This window comes from Solanum verrucosum, unplaced genomic scaffold, assembly GCF_900185275.1.
Source record: "Solanum verrucosum unplaced genomic scaffold, falcon-dt-bn FXZP01000088.1, whole genome shotgun sequence".
In the NCBI taxonomy this organism is placed as follows: Eukaryota; Viridiplantae; Streptophyta; class Magnoliopsida; order Solanales; family Solanaceae; genus Solanum; species Solanum verrucosum.
In genome coordinates, this window is record NW_026020077.1 from 735945 (window position 1) to 760253 (window position 24309).

The following is a 24309-nucleotide window of genomic DNA, read 5'->3' on the forward strand; positions in this document are numbered from 1 at the left end:
TACAACAATTATCTCCTACCAAGAGGCTCCTATCTTGTAAAGAGAAAAGAACTGCTTCAAAACAACAACCCCTCATCATCAGGTTCTCTCACTATTTGATCATTTATTCATTGCACAGACGTGCCTGCATAACATTATACTAACAAGATCTCTCATGTTGACGTAAATGCAGTCCATCTCCTTGTTTTTGGATAACTCTGCAGAACCACTTTGGACTTTGGAGGAAGCCATCAATACAGGACTCTTGGCTACAGTAGGAGATGATAAAAACAGTACCATATCTGAATGGAAAAATTCATAAACTATAGACCACCTGGGGGCTAATTTACTGTTTCCACCACATGTTGCGGATTCCATCTGCAAAAGATTTCATATTTTTCCACATGGATGGTTTGCTTTCAGCTTGTATATCAACCTTGCGCTCATTCGATAATTTCCTATATGAAGCTAGTTCATGTCAGATAAGGCGAAAACAAGACTCATGCATAAAAGATTTTAAATGAAAACCAATAAACTAAAGCAGGATTGGAGACCTCTGATTGTCTGTTGATCTGTCAAATGCAGGCACAAGTAAAAACGTAATATGAGTTGCTTTAAGATGCCCTAACCTCAGAGCAATTCCAAGTTTAACTGCATTGAACAGATACAATTTTGCACTTCTCGACAAATATCATTTGTTTTATTATTCTTAACTCTTGGGTTAGGAGGAATTCCTATATAACTGAAGTGACACAGTAAAAGCATTTTCTGTTCTTTTACTAACTGATTTATGTAGCTCTGGCCCTCTTTAGTATCACCTGGTAAGAGGCTGTTGATTGGAATAAAAATTCTCAGAAGGATTAAGCTCGAATAAATTTCCAGGGATCCTCTTCCTTTCGAACTACAAACATGGGCATCATTGACCGGTCGGGCCTATTCTTCGAAAAAAGTTTTTACAAGATCCTTATCTATCAAATTTTAACTAGATCGTAATGGTATCCCTCAAAACATCGTGTTTCACTTGTGTGTTTACAACATCCATTGCTTCTGTACTAAGTTGATTAAATGGGACTGCAAAGACAACCCACCACGTAAATCATTATTTGCCCAAATTTGTTGCTTGAAATAATCAACTTTTTCATTATTTGCTAGTCTGGTTCTGCACCTGGCAACTTATGTAATACTGTAACACATTCAAATGATACTTCAAACGGAAAGATAGCGGGGGGATTGATGGTTGTAGTGAGCCTGAGACATGACATGCATCTTTCAAAAAAATCAACATAAATGAGTTTTTTATTTTTGGGGGGGTTGATGGTTGTAGTGAGCGGTGAGCCTGAGACACGACATGCATCTTTCAAAAAATATCAACTTAAATGACCAGGTTACCTTGTAGGCTTTTCAGGTTCAGGTGAATGTATTTGCTCATCCATCTGCTTTCGGCCATCAAATTTGAAATCTTCCATAGGGGAGTCTTTCTGTTTTATGTTATTCTCAGGTTCCTCGGAATGTGAAAAAGATTTTACCTCCGCTCCAAGAACTTGTGCAGCAGCATCTTTATTATCCTGCATTAGAAACTTAATTATTTTACCACATGCAACATACAAGTGAAAAATTGGGGACTCAGAAAGGAAATAGATAGTAAGATAGCTTGCCATGTCTTTTTTCTCTTTAAAGGCCTGATTCTATGGAGTCCTCAGAAGAGGATTCAAAACCATATTCCAAAAATCAGTATAGTGGTGGATAACAATTACATCATTGAACATCTTAGGATTACTATTAATTCAAAGTCAAGAATTGTTGGTCAAAATTGTGATCAACCTTCAATATCTCAGACAAACTCAAAGAGCATTTAGTGATTTTCTAGTTTTCCTCTAATTTCAGTCCAGTTCACAAGAATCACAGCAGATAACCTTGATGGAATTTTTTCTAATCAGAAGAAATTGATGAATTCTATTTGATTAAAATCCAGAATCTTGCAGGAAACAGGTCTATAGCATACTTACACTTCCAGAAATTCTTGACACCTCATGCAACGAAATCTTCTCTGCTGCAATTGGAGTTTGTAGCTTTGCCTCTGCCTCACGGTTGCTACTAGTATCCTCACATTCATGTTCGAGACATGTTGCACTGCTTAATTGCAGCTTTACCTCGACCTTGCTCTTATCCTTCCTAATTGCAGCTTTTCTTGCGGAAACTTCTTTAACCACAGAGTCTTTATCTACTGGCATTTTAGCATTGTATTGCATTTCTTGGACAATCTTCTTGACAGTGTAATACCCGCCACCAACTTCTTTCATTGCCGCATAAGCAGATGGAAATTTTCCACCATTCATGGCTCTATATCTGCAAAATGGATAAAAGATGATTAGCTGATCTTAAAATTCAAAACTCCACTGTAAATCCTGCAAACCAAATTAAGGACCCGTTTCAATGCTTACATATTAGCTATAAACATTCACTCTTTGCTTTGGCTGGAGCCGTCTAGCTTAGTGATGTCATGTAAAGGTGGTGTAAAGGAACAGATATAGACCTAACTAGTAGTCTGATTGACATAAAAGCTCCTGGGTAGCATCCTTATTGACAGCCAGGACTACTCACAAATAAATTCCAACTCAGTTAAGACACAGGTTTGATGACTTAAAATACAGAGGATTCCGCAATCCAGAGACAACAATACCTTTAGGGAACTCCTAAAGGCCATCCAGAGGCTCTATTATGATTGTTAAATAAGAAAGGGCCAATATTCAGTAACATTGACAAAGAAAATACTATATCCAGTATTTCTTCATCTTTCTGCACTACCACTAGAGATTTTCTCCCAAGTATGAGTAAATAGAAGAAAATTTAATCAAAGGACACTCCAAGGTGATCAATAAACCTATGTATGTCTCATTTTCCATGAAAATAAGAGTAACATATTCTTGTTGATTACTGGCACACCTCCAAAAATAAAAACTCAGTTTGCACAAAAAAAAATCATTTTTAACTTCTAAAATTCTGCCCCTAGGATTACCAATTCACTTGGCCATACTCCTATATTGTAGCTTTCAAATATCAACCAAATAACCAATTCAAGAACGCTATTTTTTTTTTTGCTTATCATCAACTCCGTCAGGATGACAAAAGTTCATAGGTCCACTTACACAGAATGTACTCAAAGGTCATGAAGCAAGCTGAAGATACAATAATATGGATGATTGTTACAGCTAGCTCAAGTTTCAAAAGTAAAACAGAGGTCCCTACTTCGGTTAAGCAAATTCAAAACATAAAATGAGCCCTTTCTATGGATAGGTAGAGCAGCACCATAATCAAGTCACAAAAATATCTAATACTAGTGCATGCCTTCAGAAAGCTAAGGACACTTGATAGCTGGCTGTAGTTTTTAGGAGAAGGTAGTTCCAAGAACATGAAATATCTTGGTTATGAGCTCCCAGCTTCTGACCAAATGGAAAGTGAGAAGGGATCTCATTAGTGTGGGCCAATCAAGAGAAAAGAGCATCATACAACCATTGAAACTCTACCAAGTCATTGATATAGTATACAAAAGGGTCATATAATAGGTTTTTGCAGCCAAATTTAGAAGTAGAACTCGAAAGACATCAGGGAAATTCTTTTTATGAAGTATCAGGGGGAAAGATACAATTGAGAACAATGATTTCCAAGAAAACACACATTGACTATCCCACTGCCATATTTGGATACATGATAAGTAACAAAAAATATTCACTTATGAGGGGGACGGGAAGGGAAATTATCCATGAAGTAAAATATTATCCACTATATTCAAAAACCCTAATGTAACCTTGCCTTTTTCCTCTAAAATTAGTCAACCATCAATCACCAAATTGAACAAAACGGATTAAACTTCATGTGTAAGACATAAAGTTGAACAGCATGACTTGGCTTCCCCTAATAATGATAAAACTAAGGCAGATATATCCAATTTTATATTGCCTCCACAAATTCGCATATACGGAACTTTGTTAATCCTCCTTCACACTCGTACGAACTTGTAAATGAAATTCAGAAAATTCTTTATGCCTATTTGGTTAGCAGTAGCCCTTTGCATCAGTCTTTCAAAACTCGTCAAGGGTTGCATTTGAAAATAGAAATTGCCAGCAAAATCCCTGTCATGCGTCTTAAATAAATATATAGCACCAAACTTCATAACATATCAAATACTTGACGAATAATATGAAAAACTACTCTGGAAACTAATGGGTCCAAAGTCTAACTTGTAATGCATTTCTGTTACTTGGTATCAGGTCGTAAAACTGAAACAGTCCTCTCCACTATCCATGCTGATTAACAACAACAATTATTATGCCTCAATAACAAATTTGTTGGGATCAATATATGAATCCTCAAAATTCATGCCATTGGAAAGGTATCGACATTGCACTGCAAATAGGCTTCTCCAAAGATGTTGGCCACCTTTTTTTAATGCAGAGTTACCAGCAAACTGTGGAGAAAGTTTGTGGCAATCTTTGACATGTTCTAAATCATGCCAAATACATTATTGAGCTAATACAATGCTGGAACAGAGAGGGGACGTCCAAGAAATCACAAAAGACTTGGAATAGCATTCCTCAAGCCATTCATGTTTGGCTTGAAAGAAATGGCAGAATCTTTTAAGGTCATAAGAGCAACATACATACCCTTAACAAAGATGTCTTTTTTTTTTTGCTAGCTTTTTTATGCAACCTGGTTATGATGTAGATGCATATTAATATATAACAGGGGATCTGCATAATCTGTCATTATGTCTGGCTCAGTGCAAGCATTTATAAAATCTCTGATTACTTATATAAAAAAAACTCTCTATGGCTTCAAAATAGAAGTATTTCCTAATTAAGTGTAACCAAATTGTTCCTATTATGTTAACTTTCACTCTTTAGTCAGCTTGTGGCCTAATTTTGAATTTGTACAGTCAAACCAGTGCCACAATAGAGTTGCTCATTTGGTTGATGCAGGTCACAGGTTCAAGGATTAGAAACAACATTTTGCAGAAAATTAACAGAAAGGCGGCATACAATATATTTTACACTCCCCCTACACTTGAATAGGATTCAACAATTATTGCATCAATTAAACACAAAATAGAAGCAGAAGTCAACCTAAAAAAGAGGGAAAACGATATACTACTTGTTAACAAAACCTTCCACCATTGCTATCCTTTCTTCCATTAATACTTTTTTCGGTTTCCTTCTATCTGCCGCTGAATCAGACGGAACGGTGGCCGCAAACGACCTCCACCGGCACTGAGTCTTCGATCCACGAACTGAATTTGAAGCATCTCCAACTACTGTCATACACATCAGATTCAGCATGCATTTGAATTAACATTTTCTCAGATATTGAAGATCACATAATACTACTACTTCTTCTATACACAGATTAACAAAAAATTACTTGTAACAAACCTTGTTTGGATACAGTAATGGAGAGCCGCCGAACAATCTGCATCTCAAATCAACACAAAATTGCTGTATAATAATATTTGGTGCTATATTTGAAGTGTAAGCGTTGGCGAGGGAGGGTTTAAGAATCCAAAATTACTCGTGTTTTTCATTTTGGGGACTGAGGTTTAAGACAGCTTTTCTAAAAATTCTTTTTATTGTTATTTTTATTTCCCTCCCTCTCTTGTACTGCTTTAATTTCTAGTAAAAAAACAATTTAATAACAGATAGAGTGAAGTCCTTTTTTTAATAAGTTCTCTCGGCTATAGTTTGTCTAATTACTCTTTATAACTATACTAGATAAATTACTCGTGCTTCGCACGGGATTGAACTATTTTACTAAGCTTACATATGATCATTCGATAATATTCATATTTTCAATATATACGCTATATTGTCAAGAACATTTTATTTTAAGGCAAAACATTCCTCCAAAATCTTAAAGTGCTATATTATTTTTTTGTTATAGAAACATTATGAATCATAGAGAGATTTTAAGTATAAGAAAGAACTCTAAGAAAATCTCCATAGAAATAGTTGGTCAGAAGTAATGAAATTTGCTAAATTCAAAAAAGTTATAAAGAACAACATCAGACGTTAAAGACGAAACCAAAAAGCCTCGAACAACAACACTCCCAAGTAAAGTGGAACATCACGTCCATACAAGAACATAATTAACTAAACTCAAATGGAAGACCTTCAGCTCCTTTCTTATGAACCTCCATCAATTTGTTTTTATTATAGTATGACGTATCATGTATATGTTAAAATTGACCCTAAAATTGTTAGTATCATAACTGTTTTTCCCCATTGTCTCACAGTAGTCATTACTATTGCTTATGTTTCATATTACCGACCCCAACTTATTTTGAATTGAACCATAGTTATTTTTATGATTATAGTATGCAGTTACAAAGAATTAATGCAATTATCGACCAAGCAGTAGGTGACATCTAAATGGAACTGTTCACAACTGGATATTCTAAATCAAAATTTTGACACATAACATATTAAAATCTCATAACATAATTTTGTGAGCACTTGAACTCGCAAATATCCACAAATAATAATAAAAACAACCTTACTGTCCTAGCAATCAAGAAGAAAAAGGCATGTTGATAAAAATATTTTTCAATAACATAGTCTATCAGGTTGTATCCAAGTTTATAGTTCACAAATTTAATTGAAATAATCCAAAAGAAAGAGTTGTTACATCTTTATTTAAAAAAACATAAAACTTTATCAAAATAAAGAGTTACCACTAAAGTAAAAATGATCTTTAACAACAATTAATAGCTTAATTGTCGGTAAATATGTATTTTCAGAGGCAATTGGTACTCTTTAGAAATGTCCCTAAAGATTATAGCAATATTGAATCTAATTACAATTAATTAATGTCGGTAAAGGCTCTAGCACTCTTCGTTAATGTGCATATTTATTGTCGATAAAAAATATTTTTGTTATAGTGGATTTTGGACATTTGTTTGTTTCAAGAAAACTTGATCTTTTATTATGCCCAAAAAAGAAGAGATGAAGAAATATGACAAATTACTTAACATGCGACAAAAGAAGTGGACTAATTGTGTCTATACTAATATTCTAGGAAGAGTGCAATGACATACGAATTGTTTGTACCTAAGAAAAACAATCAAAATAATATACTAACTATGGCAAGCAAGGGAGCAATCTGTTTGGTTCTTTTAACAAACTTCATCATTGGTACCGTATCAGTTATCACATATTTGTTGTTGTGTGCTATCAAATATAGTACAATCCACAAGCAACTTTCCCAAAAAGTTTATGAAAAAACCTTTAGAAAGGGACAAAAGAGAAGATAATATTTCAACCATCCTCACTGGAATTTTTAACAGAGTTCAAAAAAAGTCACCAAAATAGCAAATAAAAATGCAATAGATACATGAATCACAATGACTTACAGTAAAAGATTAAGCTTCAAGAAATATGAGTAAGAAAACTTTAAGGAATAAAACACACTTCATAAGAAGTTTAATTAATTTATATGAATTGGACTCCCTTATGGCAAAAAAAAAAAAAAAAACTTACAAATAATAGTGGAAAAAATAAACTTTTTGTTTACTAAAGAACCAAATTTAATAAATTCAACCATTTCAATAGTGTTAAGAGTTGTGGAATGAGAGATGCAAGAGTAGTAATGTTGCATTGCAATCAAAATCAATTTTATTTGCTTATACGAAGAAACTTGTAGAAAGGGACAAAAGAGAAGATCAATTTTTATTCATCTTTGCTGAAATTTTTAACAAAGTTGAAAAAAAAGTCACCAAAATAGCAAAAAAAAATTTGTCATAATTACATGAATCGCTATGACTTATAGTAAAGATTAAGCTCCATGAAATAAGAGGAAGAAAACATTGAGGAATGAAACAAACTTCATAAGAAGCTTAATTAATGTATTTGAATTCGACTACCCTACAGCGGAAAAACACCTACAAATAATAGTGGCAGGAAATCCCTCTATTTATAGACAACAAAGGATAGTGTGAATAAATACTTATTGTGCCTTATTGAAAAGGTTACAACTCTTTGGAAAAGTTACAACCCTTCGGAAAGGTCAAAACCTTTCATAAAAGTCACAACTTTTGATGTAAAAGTCGCAACTCTTCATAAAAGTCACATTTTTTCATAAAAGATACAACTTTTGATGTAAAAGTCGCAACTCTTCATAAAAGTCATACTTTTTCATAAAAGTTACAACTTTTCCTGAAAGTCACAACTTTTCCTGAAAAGAGAAGGCTAGTATTGAAAATAAATAAATTAAAAGGGAATTCTGGTTTGTGGTAGCGCCACATAGGCGGGCCTAGGGTTCTCTTATATATATATATATATATATGATTTTTGTTTGCTATGAATATTTCTATTTATATATTTCGTTAGTCAATATACAAATAAAGTAAGTATATATAAATTTTGTATTTAGGAATTTATGATTTTTTCCAGAACTTATACAAATCAAATGTATCAACACATCATATACAAACAAGATAAATGAAACGTATACAAATAGCTACGGTAAGCATATCCAATTTTTTTATTTATACAATTAGAAATTAAATTATACAAATTATGAATTATACAATTAGGAACCGAATTATACAAATTCTAGACGTGGCCCACGTAAATATTGTTCTATGTTAGTGACAAAAAATAATTTCTTCAAACTACAACTAATTTAAATAATTAATTAGCATATGATTATTTAGTCGCGTAATTTTTCCTGTTTAATTTTCTTTTTAAGTACTCAATATGATTGGTGTTAAATTATTTTTGTGATAGTTTCAAATATATACAATAAAGTAATTAGTTTATAACAAATATAATTATAGTTTTATTTACAGAAAAAAATAGTTAAAAGTCATAGAAAGTATACATTGACTATATAATATAGTCTACAAATACATGAGGTATACACTAATTATACATTATGATACACTCAAAAAACTGAATATAACTTAATTGTACATAAAATATACAACTGACTTTTCAATCTCGATCAACTCAAAATCAACTCTAAACAGTCTCAAATTTTAGATATGAAATTTTCTGAATGTTTCTAATCTTTTGATATATAATTTCCTCAAAACGATCCGCGTTTGTCATATGTTGAAATTTTAAAAATGACAAGAAGAAGAAGGAAGAAAAGACGCAAAAGAAGGAGAAGGAAGAAGTTGCAAAATAAGGAGGAGGAGGAGGAGGATGACGACGCAGAAGAAGAAGAAAAGGTAGCGTGGTCATTTTTGGGGAAAAAATATGATTAAATGGTCATTTTAGGTAATTGTTATAAATTAGATTAAAGGATGATAAATAAAGCTTATGCGCTAACATTTGTATAATTTGTCCATTATTATTTTTCGTATCTGATCAGTTAAAGTATTTTTTATTTTTTGGTTAACTGGATAGTATTTGCAAAAAAGTTTAAGTAGCAACATAACAAAATAAGGGAGTAGTTTGGTTGCTATCAAATTACTACTATGAATCGAAATTTTATTTTAAAAAATATTTTTTTAATATTTATCCATACTGTCTTATTTGTAAACACGAAAGAAAATAACAAAATTCTTATGTAATCAAATAATTGCTTCAACCCCTTTCTTGTCTAAGAGGTCAACCACTTTATTCTGTTTTTTTATAGGTATGTGAAAGTTTTAGATCTCCTAATTATTGCATCAATGATTTATCTTCACGAATTATAAAAGCTCTAAAATTTATTATTATAATTGATAAAATTAGCTACCTTAATTGAGTTCGTGGAGATTTTTAAAGGCACCAAATTATTATCCTACGTAATCTTGAGTCCCTAAATAAGAGCAACTAATCATGTCAGAGTATTAGTACTAGTTGAAATATCCTTCATAAAGTTTATTATCCAATCACCTCGATCTATTATTACATATAATTCTTCTAATACCCTATAAACCGGAATTACCTAAGAAGAGCCATTAATATTAAATTTATAATGACCAAATAATAAAGATTTTCATTTTATGTTAATAGTATGCTTAATAACAATTCATAAGTATTGATGGAAGTAGGTACGCTCCCTCTCCCTTAGCATCTCCCGAGCAGGGGCGTAGCTATTCCATTTGGACATCCTTCGTCGGAAAATAATACCCTATATATAAGTAAAATAATACACAAAGTGATTAAATAACATATTTTGGACACCATTGACAAAAAAAGATGTTATAGCCTAGTGATTTTAGATGTCTTGAAAAGAGCCATTAAGTGTTCATGTGTTTGAATTTCACTAGCAAGAACTTTTTTCCCTTTTTTTTTGACACCCTTTGTGAATTCCGGGCTCCGCCACTGTTCCTGAGTCACCTCTACTCCTCATTTTTTGGTTTTTGCTCCATTATGTTTGACTAAATTATATAGAGTATCTTTACTAATATTTTTTTATGTACTTATTAGATATTATAAAATAAGTAAGGTAATATACTTTTTCTTAATTTTTTTTTTCTCATATCAAACACAACCTAAATAAAATTCATTTTATCGGGTACAAAGAAAAAGAAGAAAAATGATACCGTTAGAATTGTATTAATAATACTTATTATTTGAGAAACGCTGAATTAGCATTCCAGAGTCTTTACAATGGTTAGGTGACTTTGTTTTTTAAAAGAAATACTTGTTGATTGAAATAAGCTGGTTATGCAGAATTTATGTATGTTGGAAGGTCTATTAATTTATTGAATATCTTATTCAATGTTTGATATTTATTTTAAAGTTTAATCAATTTGAATTTATGTTAGAAAATTCATTTCTTATTAAACAGGATTTTATTTTTTAAAGATTAGAATTTAAATCTAAAATATTTAATTAAAAATGAACAAAAATTTATCACAACATTTAATATTAGTAAAATAAATTGATCGTCAAAAAACTTTGGTGGTCACTAAGAATCATTACAAAGATGAGAATTTCTCAACTTATTTAACCGGTCTTTACACAAGTTAATTAGTTCAGTAACCGTACCAAATGTCACAATTTAAAACTGCTTGCTATTAATTCTAATTCAATGGTTTTTGGGACAAATGTTATCGAGTTATTTGTGATATTAAAAATTTAATCTCAAAAATAAATTCAGAAATATGCCTAATAATAAACGAAACATAATAAAACACCACGAAGACTTGGATTCAAATCCCAACCAATGGAAAAAATAATAACCCAACAAATGAATAGAAGTTCACATGCTTAAAAAGTTCTAATAAGTAGAGTCAACATTCCATATGATGATGATTCGATTTGCCTAAATCATATAATAGGTAAAATTATCACACCCATATTTATAAAAAAGTAATAAATGTCTGATTAAATAATCAATTTATACTTATATTAACTTGGTACTTTCTTTTTAAATAAAATAAAATTGAGGGTAGGAGAAATGGAGAGGGGATTACAATGTGGGGAATCGAACTCTCACCAACAAGGTAGGAGTTCAGATAGCTAACCAACTGAGCTACTAAAATCCCCTCTTGAACACTACTGGTATCCCAGGAAAAAAAAACATAATAATATGATATTTTGCTAATCAAATACCAAAAATTGTATGTGGAAATGCCAACATATATGGCCACTTTTTTCAAAGGAAAATTGTGCCTATTGTACTCTAGTCTAGACCCTCAAACTAAGAATATTAGTACAAAATTCTTAGTTGCCAACCACAAAAGAAAAAAATGAACTTATTTGGTAATGGTATCATTTGACTAATTCCCCTTAAATAACGTAGATAAATGATTAATTTCATTGACACTGCAAAGTCTCAATTGGCGCACACAAAATGTCAAAAATAGGAAGGAAAATTTTCAAATTTCAACAATATTTTGTTATAATGCTGCCAACTCTAATCACTCTCATTGAAATCAACATCACACCCAATGTATTATCATATAAAAACAATATTATAATATAGTAGTATATAATACATAATATACACTATCAAAAAAAACTTCTATCTTATCTATGATTAGGACTCCCTTAAGGTGTTTTTAATATATAGTTGTCAACAACCACCAATTATGCACCTAAGTATATTGCCCAATCATCAATAAAGTGGAGGAAGATTTCAAGTTCAAATATTAGTGGAGACAAAAATAATAATAAAAATTATTTTTTCACATCGTATTATGTTTTGGTGAAAATAGTTATTCAGTACCTATATTCATCGAAGGTAACAACTAACAAGAATTTGATGGTATATTCGAAGTGTGTGTAAGCTGACCATATATCATGAAATTTCAAGTGAATTTATTTCCACTTTTCTTATGTCTTGATAAACAAAGTTACGTGTACTCTTTAAAGGTGACAAGAACCAAGTGAAATAATTGAGGTGCGAACAAACTGATCTGATACTATCTTTATAAAAAAAAAAGTAAATGGTTAAAACACACCTAAATTATCATTTTTTTGCGAGTTTCATAACTCAATTATTCATTGTTGTCTTTACCTGCCTAAAGTATCATTCCATTTGTATTAAAACACAAATCATTGCTTGAGTTACCAACTTAGTATCGAGATATGTTTTGTAATATGAAACTCGTAAAAAGATAATTTAAGTGTCTTAAAAAACCCAATTGTCATGCATAGTTCAACTCCTCGACCCAAACCACCAACTAAAAACAAGAATAAAAACTTTGACAAACATCATGTCTTGTTTAATACTAATCTACATAATAATCATATTCTTTGTTCTGTCCGCTTTCACGTCTTCCTTTGGGAATCTTTTAGCAGTTTTGTCTACAACGTCGTCAAAGCTGTCTAAAATAATAATGGAGAACACTATAACTATTTTTTCAACTTTTTGATGTGTTTGACATTGTTTGAATTATACCCCCAATGTTCAATTTTACTTCACCTACTGCATACAACTGGTAAATTCTCAATCTATTAGAGTATTACTTACTTATCTATTATTCTTCTAAGTCAAGGTTGCCACGACCAGAAATGCGTAGGACGATCCTATTTTTCGCCTTGTTTCTGGTGGTGGAATCAGCTGAATTTTTCCCAAATGAAAGAGATGCTTTGTTGCAGCTGAGAGATAGTGTAAATTCAAGTGTTCTTGATTTACATTCACATTGGACAGGGCCTCCTTGTTACAACAACCAGAGTAAATGGGCTGGTATTTCGTGTTCTAATGGGCATGTAAATCAACTTGTTTTAGAAGGAATTCAGTTAACTGGCTCACTTCCACCAACATTCTTGTTGCACATAACTTATTTGACAAAAATCAGCTTTAGGAACAATTTATTGTATGGTCCTGTTCCCAATCTCACAGGACTAATCTACCTGGAGTTTGTTTTTCTGTCAGATAATCGATTTTCGGGTTTGATTCCGTTTGGGTACACTGAGTTGAAGAAACTAACAGAATTGGAGCTCCAGGGGAATGATCTTGAAGGTTCAATTCCACCATTTGATCAACAGACTTTGATTGGTTTCAATGTGTCGTCGAATAAACTGGAAGGACCTATCCCTGAAACTCCTGTCCTGAAGAGATTTTCGAAGAGTTGTTATGAGAATAACGCGAATTTGTGTGGTGAAGTTGTAGGAATACCTTGTTCAATATCACCTGCAAGTCCACCTAAAGCACCAAGTGAAAAGAAAAAGAATGGCCTTAAAGTATGGAGTATTGCTTTGATTGCAGCAGCAGTAGCAGTGCTTGTTCTAATTTCAATCATGTTCATTTTGTTCCGTTACTTTAGAAAATCTAGAAGAATGGAAACACAAGGAGAAGACAAACAAGGTAACAGTTTTATTGTATCATCTATGTTATCCTAGCTAGTGCCAGTTATTCTGGGAGGAAAGTTATTACTACTTAGATTGAATTAGATGATGAGGTTATCTGGTGTAGGGCTGTTTTCGTGATACGGAACGAGACAGGGGAGAGGAAGTTGACTGTATTAGAGGGCTGACTGTATTTTTTTCGAAATAGTTTAACCATTTTTGTTAATCGCTAAAAGAAGGTCATTCAGAACTCGTTGGCTCCAGAATGGGGCAGCTCCAGAGGTGCTAAAGATGGTTAATTTGTGATAGGAAGAAAACCAATACATGTCCATTATGAAGTCGAATTCAATCATTTCTAGCTCAATAAGATGAGAACTAGTATCTCGCCCCTGAATTGTGGCTATACAACAACAATAACATACTAGTATAGTCCCACAAGTGAGGTCTGGGGATAGTGAAGTGTACGTAGACCTTACCCCTATGTTTGTGGGATAGAGAGACTGTTTCTGATAGATATTGTGGCTATACAACATAGAACTAGATTAGCTAATTCAATTAAACTTAAAGATCCATGTGATGATGGAGCAGTTTATATTGTTATTCTTTCCTCTTTTAACATTTCCAATTTCCATTTTGACAGGTAATATTTCAATAGAGAATGTGGTAAAGAGAAGTTATTGGTCCAAGAGTACAGAAGATCCAGAAAAAACATTGGACTTAATTTTCTTTGAAAAGGATATGTCAGTCTTTGACATGGATGACTTGTTAAGAGCATCAGCTGAAGTTTTAGGAAAAGGAAAGCTAAGCACAACATATAAAGCAATCCTGGAATCTGGTTCTGTTGTTGCTGTTAAGAGACTCAAAGAAATGAATTCTTTGAGCAAAAAGGAATTCACACAACAGGTGCAGTTGCTTGGGAAATTGAAACATGAAAACCTTGTGGAGATGTTGTCCTTCTACTATTCCAAGGAGGAGAAGCTCATTGTTTATGAATATGTTCCACAAGGAGACTTGTTTGGGCTCTTACATGGTTGGTTCATCAACTTTCTTTTACTTTTGGGAAAATGTCTAAAGTTAACCCCTCCTGAACGAAATACCTTAATTTTATCTTTCGTTATACTTTGAGGTTATTCATATCCTTATCCTTAGTAAAACGTCTCGTGTTATACTTCGAGGTCATTCATATTCATTTTGATTCTAAACTATGAACTCATGATCAAATGACTTTTGAGGTGGGCTTTCCCTTCTCTATAGTGCTACTGTGAAAATTGAAATTGCTTAGAGGTAGGTGTAAGGATTGCGGACACTCAACCCCTTGTGGGATTATACTGAACATGTTGTTGTCGTCTTATAGTAGTAATAGAGGAATATCTTTTACCATTTTCCCATCTTTTTTCCCCTTAAGATTCAACCTTGTAAAAACTTATGATTCTTGATTTCAGAAAACAGAGGAATTGGGAGACAACCACTAAACTGGACAGCAAGAATATCCATCATAAAAGATGTAGCAAAGGGTCTAAATTTCTTGCACCAGTCCTTACAATCACATAAGGTGCCACATGGGAACATCAGATCAAAAAATGTTCTAATCCAGCAAGACCAAAGCAAGAACTACCATTCTAAGCTGACAGATTATGGATTCTTTCCTTTGCTACCATCTAAAGAATCCTTAAGAAAAATAGCAGTAGGAAAATCTCCAGAGTTCTCTCAAGGGAAAAAGTTAACAAGAAAAGCTGATATCTACTGCTTTGGTATTCTTCTGTTGGAAGTTATCACTGGAAAAGTACCAGGTGAATTGTTTTCACCAGAAAATGGAGTTACTAGTTATGTTGATGATGATTTGTCAGAGTGGGTAAGGACAGTGGTGAATAATGATTGGTCAACAGACATTTTGGATATGGAAATACTTGCACAAAAAGAAGGGTATGATGAAATGTTGATGCTTACTGAATTGGCTTTGCAGTGTACAGATGAGGCACCAGAAAAAAGACCTAAGATGAGTGAAGTGCTGAGAAGAATTGAAGAGATTGAGCTTGAACCAAAGAATTTAGTCACTGATGTGGAAGATGATTCAGTCTCTTACTTGAAAACTTGAACTTTCCCTCCTAAACTGTAATCAAGCCGTAGCAGCAACAACAATATATCCAGTATAATTTCATCAGGTAGAGCCTGAACAATATATTCAGTATAATCTCATCTACTGGAGTCGGAGTCTGAAGAGAATTTCAAGTTGAGTCTGAACAATACATCCAATATAATCCCATCAAATGGAGATTACCGTAACCCAATCCTAACATGGGAGTAAAGAAAGGGTAAAATATGCACATACTTTACTCTGATTCCAACCGGTGGGATCTTTGAGAAAATAGAGTATGCGCATACCTTACCATTAGGGGTAGAGAGGTTGTTTCCTAAATTGTAATCAAGAAATTAGATTAGAAATTTAGGAACAGGCTTTTAGCAGAGTAAACTTTGTTTTATGATATTACTCATTCTTCAAGTTAATTCTTTGTAGATATTGATTTTGTTTTTTCCATTATTCATCTTTTACTTGATGAAAACACCCTTTTGAAGGAATAGCATATAGTACAGTTCTTTTTTTCATCTCTTTTGAGTCATTAATTTGATTAAATTCCATACAAAAAACTGGGAGGTGTGATTGTCCCAAGTTCGATTAAAGGTGTAGTTAGGTCACAACAACGTATAATTAATCAACTCATAATGATCCCTCGATGTGAGTATTCCTAAGTATTGGATTCAGATAAACTTAAATGAACTGATATAACCAGTAAATATTCAATAGCCAACTTTAACTTATCACTACATCCTGAAAATAATACTATACTAATATAATCTTCTGATCACAAAAAAGAAAAGAAAAGTGTAATCAACTTAAAGAGTAAACTCAAGATCATTTATAAAATTAAAAAAACTTGGAATGTGTTCCCCATTAATACATTGTACTAGTAGCCAAGAAACTCCTGAAGTGGGACCAATTGATTTTGGCTGCAAGCAAAATGGATGACGATTAGAATAAAGCCCAAACTTCTTTTCTTGCAATTTGTGGATGAAGATGAGATTTTGAGGAAATAAAATAGAAAAAACTGGAACATGGTCTTCATTTAATCCTAGTATGGATGGACTTTGAACTAAGTGTTAGGTGTAAGAAGAAAACGGTGTTTAATTGGATTTGAAATAGACACCTATGTAGTACGTGTCAATTTTCATGCAAACTTTCACCCAAGTGTCACACTTAATTCCGAACTTCATTTTTCTATAACACTATCTCCTTCTTGCTTAAGCTTGATCATCTTTATCTTCTTTCATTTCTTGTGTCACTTCATAAGTTTTATCAGATTAAGAATCTTGATTTACAGATTTGATCTGTAGTACTAATAAAAGTTTCTCAACATTGACAGCAAGTTGATTATAATTATGGCTATGCCAGCAAGAAGATATGCTTTTGGTAGGGCGGATGAAGCTACTCATCCTGATTCCATGAGAGCCACCTTGTCTGAGCTCTTATCCACCTTCATCTTCGTTTTCGCCGGTGAAGGCTCTGTTCTTGCAATTGGTAAGATATAAAAGTGAAGTTTGTTCTGTTCTAACTAAAGTTGTCAACATGCATAACATGATGCATGTTGACAACTTTTCTTTCTCTTTTGTATCATTACTATATCCGTGTGCTTGTTATCTCTCACTAGCACTGCTACCTGGTTACTCTGTCCACCAAGGTTTTGTTCGAATTTGAATGATGGTTTCTAGTGATTTTTACTCACCACAAAGTTACAATCGTTTTGACTATCACAGATGTTTTACTATGGATTTTTTGTTGTGCAGACAAGTTATATCTAGATACGGGGTTAGGGTCATCAAGACTGATAGTGATAGCGCTGGCGCATGCGTTTTCCTTCTTTGCAGCTGTAGCTTCTAGCCTGAATGTTTCTGGAGGACATATCAACCCAGCTGTTACCTTTGGTTCACTTGTGGGAGGCAGGATTTCTGTTGTTCGTGCTATCTATTATTGGGTTGCTCAGCTTTTTGGTTCTGTTTTAGCTTCTCTTTTGTTGAGGCTTGCTACAGATGGCTTGGTAATAACGAAAACAATCTTGTTTTTCTGTTTGTTGTTTTGAGATTGAGGTGTAATTGTGTTGGTGCAGCGGCCACGGGGATTCTCGGTTGCAGCAGGGGTGGGCAACTTGAATGCACTTGTGATGGAGATAGTGATGACATTTGGACTAATGTATACAGTATATGCAACTGCTGTTGATCCAAGGAGGGGAAGCTTGAGCACCATTGCCCCTCTTGCCATTGCATTCATTCTGGGGGCAAACACCCTGGTGGGAGGGCCTTTTGAGGGGGCATCCATGAACCCAGCAAGGGCATTTGGACCTGCTTTAGTGGGTTGGAGGTGGAGGAACCATTGGATCTACTGGTTGGGCCCTTTCGTTGGTGCAGCTCTGGCTGGACTTATATACGAGTATGGGATCATACAGCATGAAACCGTTCCACGCCCCACTACCCACCAGCCCTTGGCACCAGAAGATTACTAGCCCTTTCATTTGTGAATAAAAAAGGATCGTGTTTAAAAACTAATGTGATGTTTGTAGTCCAGTTTATGGTTGCTTTTTAATTCCATTTTCTGCGTTTAATACTTCTGTATGTAGCTGCACATTTCCTAAGTTACCCGAAATCAAGACGATGATCCCAGATCAGTAATAGCATGAATAAAGTCTACTTTTATCTGTCTTATTTTTTATTTATTGGAGTCTGATTACGTTACCATTCTATGTTTGCGTTTACTTGCATATATAGAGGAAAGAAACTCATGGCAGGATACATTTTTCAGCCATTTCCTACAAAAGTTCTGTACGAGTGACAATGGGAGAACTGAATGAATGTCATGACTAATTAAATCAAATTACAAAATGGTAATAGTACAAAAGAATGGGGTAGGCCTTGGAACAATTTTTTTGTTCTTTAGAGATTGCTAAAGTTTACGATAGAATCTGGCAACCCATGGGGCAAGTTCAGTTACATCAGGGGTTCTAGGATTAGAGGCATAATAATCAGACCAGTAACAGGGAGACATATTCTCTGTGAGTTCACCTTTAGAGTAAATGCAAAATGGCAGCCAATCTTCTCCTCCGTTCATTCTTCTTTTCCTCTCTCTTGGATATGCTAATGGCGCCTGCACATACCTGCATCAGATAAATAAACCTTTTAACGTTTTGAATTGGGTGTCATAGGCCCTAACGTAACAAGTTCAACTCCTAAAGTTGTGATTTCCCTCCCTCTCTCTCTTCACCTGTCCATTACTGAAGTTACTTGATCTTTGACAAAACCCGATATAAGTTATTCATAAATTTTATAACCAATATACTTTTAGTAAATTCAACCTTGAAATGCCAAGCAATAGGAGTTTCAGCTTTCTCTCATCAAAACTATTTCAAGGCAGAAAACACATCTTAGCTTATTTGATATATCGATTACATTTATGTCTTCTCGTCATCATATTCTAAGATCAAAAAACAAAAAGAACCATACACACTAAATTTTGCTTCAATTGAAAATTGGTTACAAGTAGTAGGCGTTTATGTGAATGAACAGTCTAATGCATTTAAGAACAGAACACACCTGATACCATCAAGCAGGACATCCCAGCAGAAATGGGTGTGACCAAAAATATGACAAGCATTTGTGTTCCCTCTAGCTCCGTGTATGTATCTTATACGGGCCTCAAGAAAGTCAGAACCAATCATTTTTGGAAGGTTAGGATAGAAAAGCATTCTCTTCTCTGGACAAAGCTCTAGTCTGCAAAAAAAGATGACAAATAACAGTTCCAGACAGGGTAAAACAACGTCATCATCAGCATAAGATGTTTAAGGACTCCAATCATCAACATAATCTTTCTGAACCTTGGTTATTTAGTAAGCCTGTAGTGCCAGTGAGGTGGAATGCCCACTACCGTGATGAACCATAAGTTTTTAAGTATGCATTGTGCCCTGCCCCTACCATACCCCCCACCGCCCCCACCCCAAGGCAGCCCAAAGAAAAGGTAAAATAAGTTCCTCTATCTTGATGCATGTATTGATGAAAGTAGCAATAGAGACGCTTAGCTTTTCAACACAGAGCAATCTCTGACTTGGGAAATGTGTCCCCTTCTCTCTTTGCTACACTATGCTCTTTCCAGCGAGTCCCCTCTATGGTGATACTTTATTTTATTATGGGTGACAATATTTCGTTTCAGGGGGGAAATCTTTCGAATAAATTAATATAAAGAGAATTCCTATAGATGGTTTGTGTTCATTGAGCGGGGCAGAAGATTCTCCAGCCAATTAAAGATGGACGAAAAACTTGTTGGTATGTGATGTTTTACAAAACGTTTCAAGGGGATATGGCAAACTCTATGGGGGATGGGAAGGAAATTATAGTCATATTTCTACAGAGTCTAGAAGAACTACATCACTTATGGCAGGTACATCAGAGTGGGAACATGGTTCTGTGACAGGAAAAAAGCCAACCACTGAGATATCAAACATTTTATGTTTATCTCTGAAATGTCAAATTAGGTAATCTATAATGGAGAAAAGGGGCAAATTTTCAGGACTATCTAACAAACATCAACCTCATTAAATCCTACTAGAAGTCTCTATTGTAGCGCGAAACTGAGATTTTTCAACCATAACCAATCAAATTTAGATAGCAACTCAGAAAATTTTGGAATTGTCTGAGCTACTCACTAACCTTGGAATAAAGTGTGAGAATGAAATTATCTGGTTGCAGCTTGCCAGCATTTCCTGGACTGCATCCTTATTTTTGTCATTCATGGCATCAAAATGTGTAGCAAGGGAGTTATCTCCATTTGTGAGTCCGTCGGGCCACTTGCATGCACGGAAGTCCTTACATGCCTGTGCCAGAAAAGATAAGAGTGAATTACAACAGTAATATTGCACTGTACTAGCAGTCTACCATAGAACACAGAGTCAGTAAACTACGAGTATCATATAAACCAACGTCTATTAACTGTGTAATAGATAGGAAAACTTCTTGAAAGAAAAAAAAAATTGTCCCAGAATTCCAAACTCACAAATAACACAGAGAAATGCTACAATACAAGTAGTAAAATGAACAGGCTCAGAACAGAGGAAGTGCATCCAAAGCAGCCAAAAACAGAAGAGTCACTAAGATAGTTAAATAAATAAAATGCAAAAGAAGATGAGCAAGTAGCTTGCAAATGTCAACTATTATCCCCATATACTCACCTACACACAACAGAAAGTTGAAGTCACCCCAAGGTAATAAGCACATTTTCCTTGGACTAGCCAGGAATTTTTTACTGATAAAAACAAAGTGCAAACGGATGCACATCACTTCAGAGCACTGAGTGTGATGGAAGAGCTAACAAAGCACTTCTCATTTCAGTTTCCGTTGTCAGTAAGCTAAAGATTGGCACATTCAACTTGCTCATCTTTTATCTATCTCTTTTGAAAGAAAACAAGGTCGAGGAGGGAACAACTAACATATTGTCAAACAAAAAGATTTTAAAATCCTTACAAATGAGAAAGAAAGTGAATCACCAGCTCCAAAGAAGGAATGCGGATGCCAGGTATGTCCTTTTCCTTATCAAAGCTCTGGGATAAAGCAGAAATGACATCAAGATGTGCACAGAATGACCCAGCTGCAAAAATAGTTTTGCTATTTCACAGCAAGATTTACCTCGTGATACCATGAGAATAGAGGAATAATTGCCAAACCATCAATGACACTAGGATTAGTTTCCACTCCAAGTCTCTGACATGCATCAAGCATTTTATCCAGCTTTTGAAGAGAATCAATCTGAATACAGAGATGCATCACATTAATCATGTGATATTGCTTTTAGTTTAACAAAAGCAATAATCTACTTCAGTGCATATTGAAGAGGGAAAAGGGAAGAAGAGGAGAGGAAACACCACCAATATTCATTCGTAACTTTTACTTTTTTCTGCATGGACAAAGCTTTTGAGACCTAACTTTAATAAGACTGTCTAAAAGGCAATGTTGTAGATTGAGAAACACATATGCATAATAAAATGCAGCTATAAATGCTTCAAAAGGAGAATTTCTCCTCAGCTTAAAGTCCCCATAAGCGACAGGATCCCATAATGTCACAAAAGCATTTTAACAAGACACCGCCATGACATATGAATGTAAAATAGCAACAACAACTAGTGGCATATGATGCAATTCAACGCATTACTTTTGAACTAAATTCTGCAAATAATATCGTCATGGAACAATATGAAGAAAAGACTGCTTACATAATTCTCTTTCTCCCTACGGAGCCAAAGGTCGTGGTTTCCGGGCACAAAGAACACATGCTCAAAACTAGCCTTCAAGAGGGACATAGTTAACACAAACTTCTCATAAGTCTCCGCAACATCACCTGCAACGAGAAGAACTTCCTTTTTCTTCCCCTTTTTTGGTAAGCCCTTTAACCATGCCATGTTCTCCGCGTACTCTGTATGCAAGTCTGAAACTACAAAAACCTCCAAACCAACTGTGTCTACCCTAGCAGAAGGGATAATCTTTTGCCTTGTAATATCAACATGCTTCATGAGATATCTCCCACAATTCTGGATTCTCATACATTTGTGAAGATATCTTGAACATCCAGGCTGCAGATTGAAAGTTGAGCTGGCCGTAATTAAGCATAGAACCATGATGCTGTTTTCCTCTCCTTTCCTATTTCCTCTACTATGGAATCAGCTAATCCTACATCAACACATCAAAATATTTATTCTGGAACATGAATAATAGACTATTGGTCAATGAAGTGGGTTAAGAATCATGAGGTCTCAAGTTCAAATACCAGCGGAGGCAAAAATACTAGGTGATTTTTTCCCATCTATCCTAGTCTTGATAGACCGAGGGTATCACGTATGGTGTGAAATTAGTTGAGGTGCGTGCAAGCTAACTCAAACACCATGATTATTAGAAAGAAAAAAAACACATATAAAGTTGTTCACCATTATATATGATGCACATAACATTTTTAGTTTGTGTAAATTCAACTAGTGAGTATTGCTTTCCCTAGAAAAAAAACCCTTCATATCAAAATGCAAATTTAAATTCACCCATCACATTATGAACGGGTAAAATAACAATAATGGAGGACAACAATGCCAGCAACATGGAGCGAGTGATTTTATCCACTAAGGCTTAGCTATTTTTGTCCAGGGCAGAATTTGAACTTGAGACCTCGTAATTCTCTTTTCACTTTATCCGCCACACGATGGAACAATTGCTAATTCTTAAAGCTAATAATGAAGATATCTTAATGTCGAAAAATGAAGATCTAATATAAAAAGGATATAAAACTAAAAACAAGTTTGTAAAAGACTACAAAACCAAATCTGCGGATACAAATAATGAACTGAATAGGAATTCTACGTAAACAATTATAGTGGATAAGGTAATAACTACCAAATCCTGTAGCTAAAATTCTGTAAATCAGTGAATTGAATAAGAATCGCTAATGATGATAATGGAGAATAACAATCTATAATGAAATCAGTCTAATCCATTGACCTAACAACTTGTAAATCACCAAAAGGAATATTGAAACAGAAGATAAAAGTACCATAGCATCACTGCCAAATGAGCCTCGATCGTCTGGAGACCGGAGATGGTGAAGAAACTAGTTTCAGAAGCAATTCAATTATCCTTAACCCATCGGGGAAATGGAAAAAAAAAAAAAAAAAAAACTACTTATTAGCCGTTTGGTCACAAAAAAAAAAAAAAAATCATTTAGAATTTTAGCAGAAGTATTTCAATATTAAAAAAAATTATGAAACTTTTGCTTTCTTTTTTGAAATTTTTAGTATTATTGTTATTTGAAGAGTTAAATTATAGTATATGTTTTTATACATCTTCATCCACTTTTAATTGTCATGTTACGCTTTTCAAAAATTAATTTGACTAATTTTCAAAGTTAAATTAGATTACATTAATTTAATATTTTAAACAAAAAAAAATTATATTAAAAAATTATACAATAAGTACTATAAATTGCATTGCATATCAATATGATGAAAAAACACATTGTAAAATGTTGGTCAAAATTCTTATCGTTTGACTCTAAAAAAGAAAAACATGACAATAAAAAATGGACAAGATAATAATTATAATCCGTTTAAACATTTTCAATATTGAGTTGATTAACTTTAGTACTTTGAAACAATTAGGACTAAGATTTTTTTTTTTTATATATATATTTTAAAAGTATTTAACAATGTAAATTATTTGTGGGTTTTTTTCTTTTTAATTGAGAACTTACTCAAATGAAATCATTATTGGTTACATGTGATTGATAGGATATTGCCCATTGCCACATTATTACTTAACACAAAATTCAATCAATTCTCAAAGTATGATACAAAATTTTATATTAAAAAATAAAAATATCTAATTGTACTTCTTTCGTTTAAAATACTTGACACGATGTCAAAAGTTAATTTAATTAATTTTTAAAGTCAAATTTAATTAATAATTTAAAATTAAAATTTTAAGAATATACACAAAGTACTATACGATGCGATTATTTTCAAACACAGATGAATTTCTC

General features: G+C 33.6%; 4 protein-coding genes across 5 annotated transcripts; 2 read left to right on the plus strand and 2 right to left on the minus strand.

The window, feature by feature from the left end:
- Positions 1-96: 96 nt before the first annotated feature.
- On the minus strand, positions 97-5582 carry LOC125824123 (uncharacterized). Of its 2 annotated transcripts, XM_049503482.1 has the most exons (6): positions 5406-5582; positions 5128-5287; positions 1986-2325; positions 1369-1544; positions 314-437; positions 97-197 (listed from the first exon to the last, which is right to left on the minus strand). In XM_049503482.1, exons 1-5 carry the CDS (start codon positions 5446-5448, stop codon positions 326-328), a joined length of 831 nt encoding a protein of 276 aa, XP_049359439.1. In that variant the 5' UTR covers positions 5449-5582; the 3' UTR covers positions 97-197; positions 314-325. The 2 variants fall into 2 exon arrangements, with proteins under 2 accessions (XP_049359439.1, XP_049359438.1); XM_049503481.1 differs by lacking the exon at positions 97-197 and having other exon boundaries at positions 213-437.
- Positions 5583-12923: 7341 nt separating this feature from the next.
- On the plus strand, positions 12924-15823 carry LOC125824107 (probable leucine-rich repeat receptor-like protein kinase At1g68400). The gene is made up of 3 exons (XM_049503465.1): positions 12924-13719; positions 14341-14730; positions 15143-15823. Exons 1-3 carry the CDS (start codon positions 12924-12926, stop codon positions 15793-15795), a joined length of 1839 nt encoding a protein of 612 aa, XP_049359422.1. The 3' UTR covers positions 15796-15823.
- Positions 15824-16984: 1161 nt separating this feature from the next.
- On the plus strand, positions 16985-18448 carry LOC125824124 (probable aquaporin TIP3-2). Its single transcript, XM_049503483.1, has 3 exons — positions 16985-17274; positions 17541-17791; positions 17861-18448. Exons 1-3 carry the CDS (start codon positions 17136-17138, stop codon positions 18251-18253), a joined length of 783 nt encoding a protein of 260 aa, XP_049359440.1. The 5' UTR covers positions 16985-17135; the 3' UTR covers positions 18254-18448.
- A 235-nt stretch (positions 18449-18683) lies between these two features.
- Positions 18684-22469, minus strand: LOC125824119 (uncharacterized). Its single transcript, XM_049503478.1, has 6 exons — positions 22004-22469; positions 21420-21539; positions 21281-21334; positions 20448-20611; positions 19338-19514; positions 18684-18901 (listed from the first exon to the last, which is right to left on the minus strand). The coding sequence occupies exons 1-6, from the start codon at positions 22403-22405 to the stop codon at positions 18691-18693; spliced, it is 1128 nt and encodes a 375-aa protein (XP_049359435.1). The 5' UTR covers positions 22406-22469; the 3' UTR covers positions 18684-18690.
- Between the last annotated feature and the right edge of the window lie 1840 nt (positions 22470-24309).

What these genes read in the sequence shown, in the direction of transcription:
- LOC125824124 (XM_049503483.1), top strand. Translation starts at nt 17,136, where the DNA reads ATGGCTATGCCAGCAAGAAGATATGCTTTTGGTAGGGCGGATGAAGCT. An exon ending in AGGCTCTGTTCTTGCAATTG is followed by an intron (nt 17,275 to 17,540) that starts GTAAGATATAAA and finishes TTTGTTGTGCAG; the next exon opens with ACAAGTTATATCTAGATACG. An exon ending in GGCTTGCTACAGATGGCTTG is followed by an intron (nt 17,792 to 17,860) that starts GTAATAACGAAA and finishes GTGTTGGTGCAG; the next exon opens with CGGCCACGGGGATTCTCGGT.
- LOC125824107 (XM_049503465.1), top strand. Translation starts at nt 12,924, where the DNA reads ATGCGTAGGACGATCCTATTTTTCGCCTTGTTTCTGGTGGTGGAATCA. An exon ending in ACAAGGAGAAGACAAACAAG is followed by an intron (nt 13,720 to 14,340) that starts GTAACAGTTTTA and finishes CCATTTTGACAG; the next exon opens with GTAATATTTCAATAGAGAAT. An exon ending in CTTGTTTGGGCTCTTACATG is followed by an intron (nt 14,731 to 15,142) that starts GTTGGTTCATCA and finishes TCTTGATTTCAG; the next exon opens with AAAACAGAGGAATTGGGAGA.
- LOC125824123 (XM_049503482.1), bottom strand. Translation starts at nt 5,448, where the DNA reads ATGCAGATTGTTCGGCGGCTCTCCATTACTGTATCCAAACAAG. An exon ending in CATTACTGTATCCAAACAAG is followed by an intron (nt 5,288 to 5,405) that starts GTTTGTTACAAG and finishes TGTGTATGACAG; the next exon opens with TAGTTGGAGATGCTTCAAAT. An exon ending in GAACCTGAAAAGCCTACAAG is followed by an intron (nt 438 to 1,368) that starts GTAACCTGGTCA and finishes AGCTTCATATAG; the next exon opens with GAAATTATCGAATGAGCGCA.
- LOC125824119 (XM_049503478.1), bottom strand. Translation starts at nt 22,405, where the DNA reads ATGGTTCTATGCTTAATTACGGCCAGCTCAACTTTCAATCTGCAGCCT. An exon ending in GCATTCCTTCTTTGGAGCTG is followed by an intron (nt 20,612 to 21,280) that starts GTGATTCACTTT and finishes TTTCTGGCACAG; the next exon opens with GCATGTAAGGACTTCCGTGC. An exon ending in GTCCTGCTTGATGGTATCAG is followed by an intron (nt 18,902 to 19,337) that starts GTGTGTTCTGTT and finishes TATCTGATGCAG; the next exon opens with GTATGTGCAGGCGCCATTAG.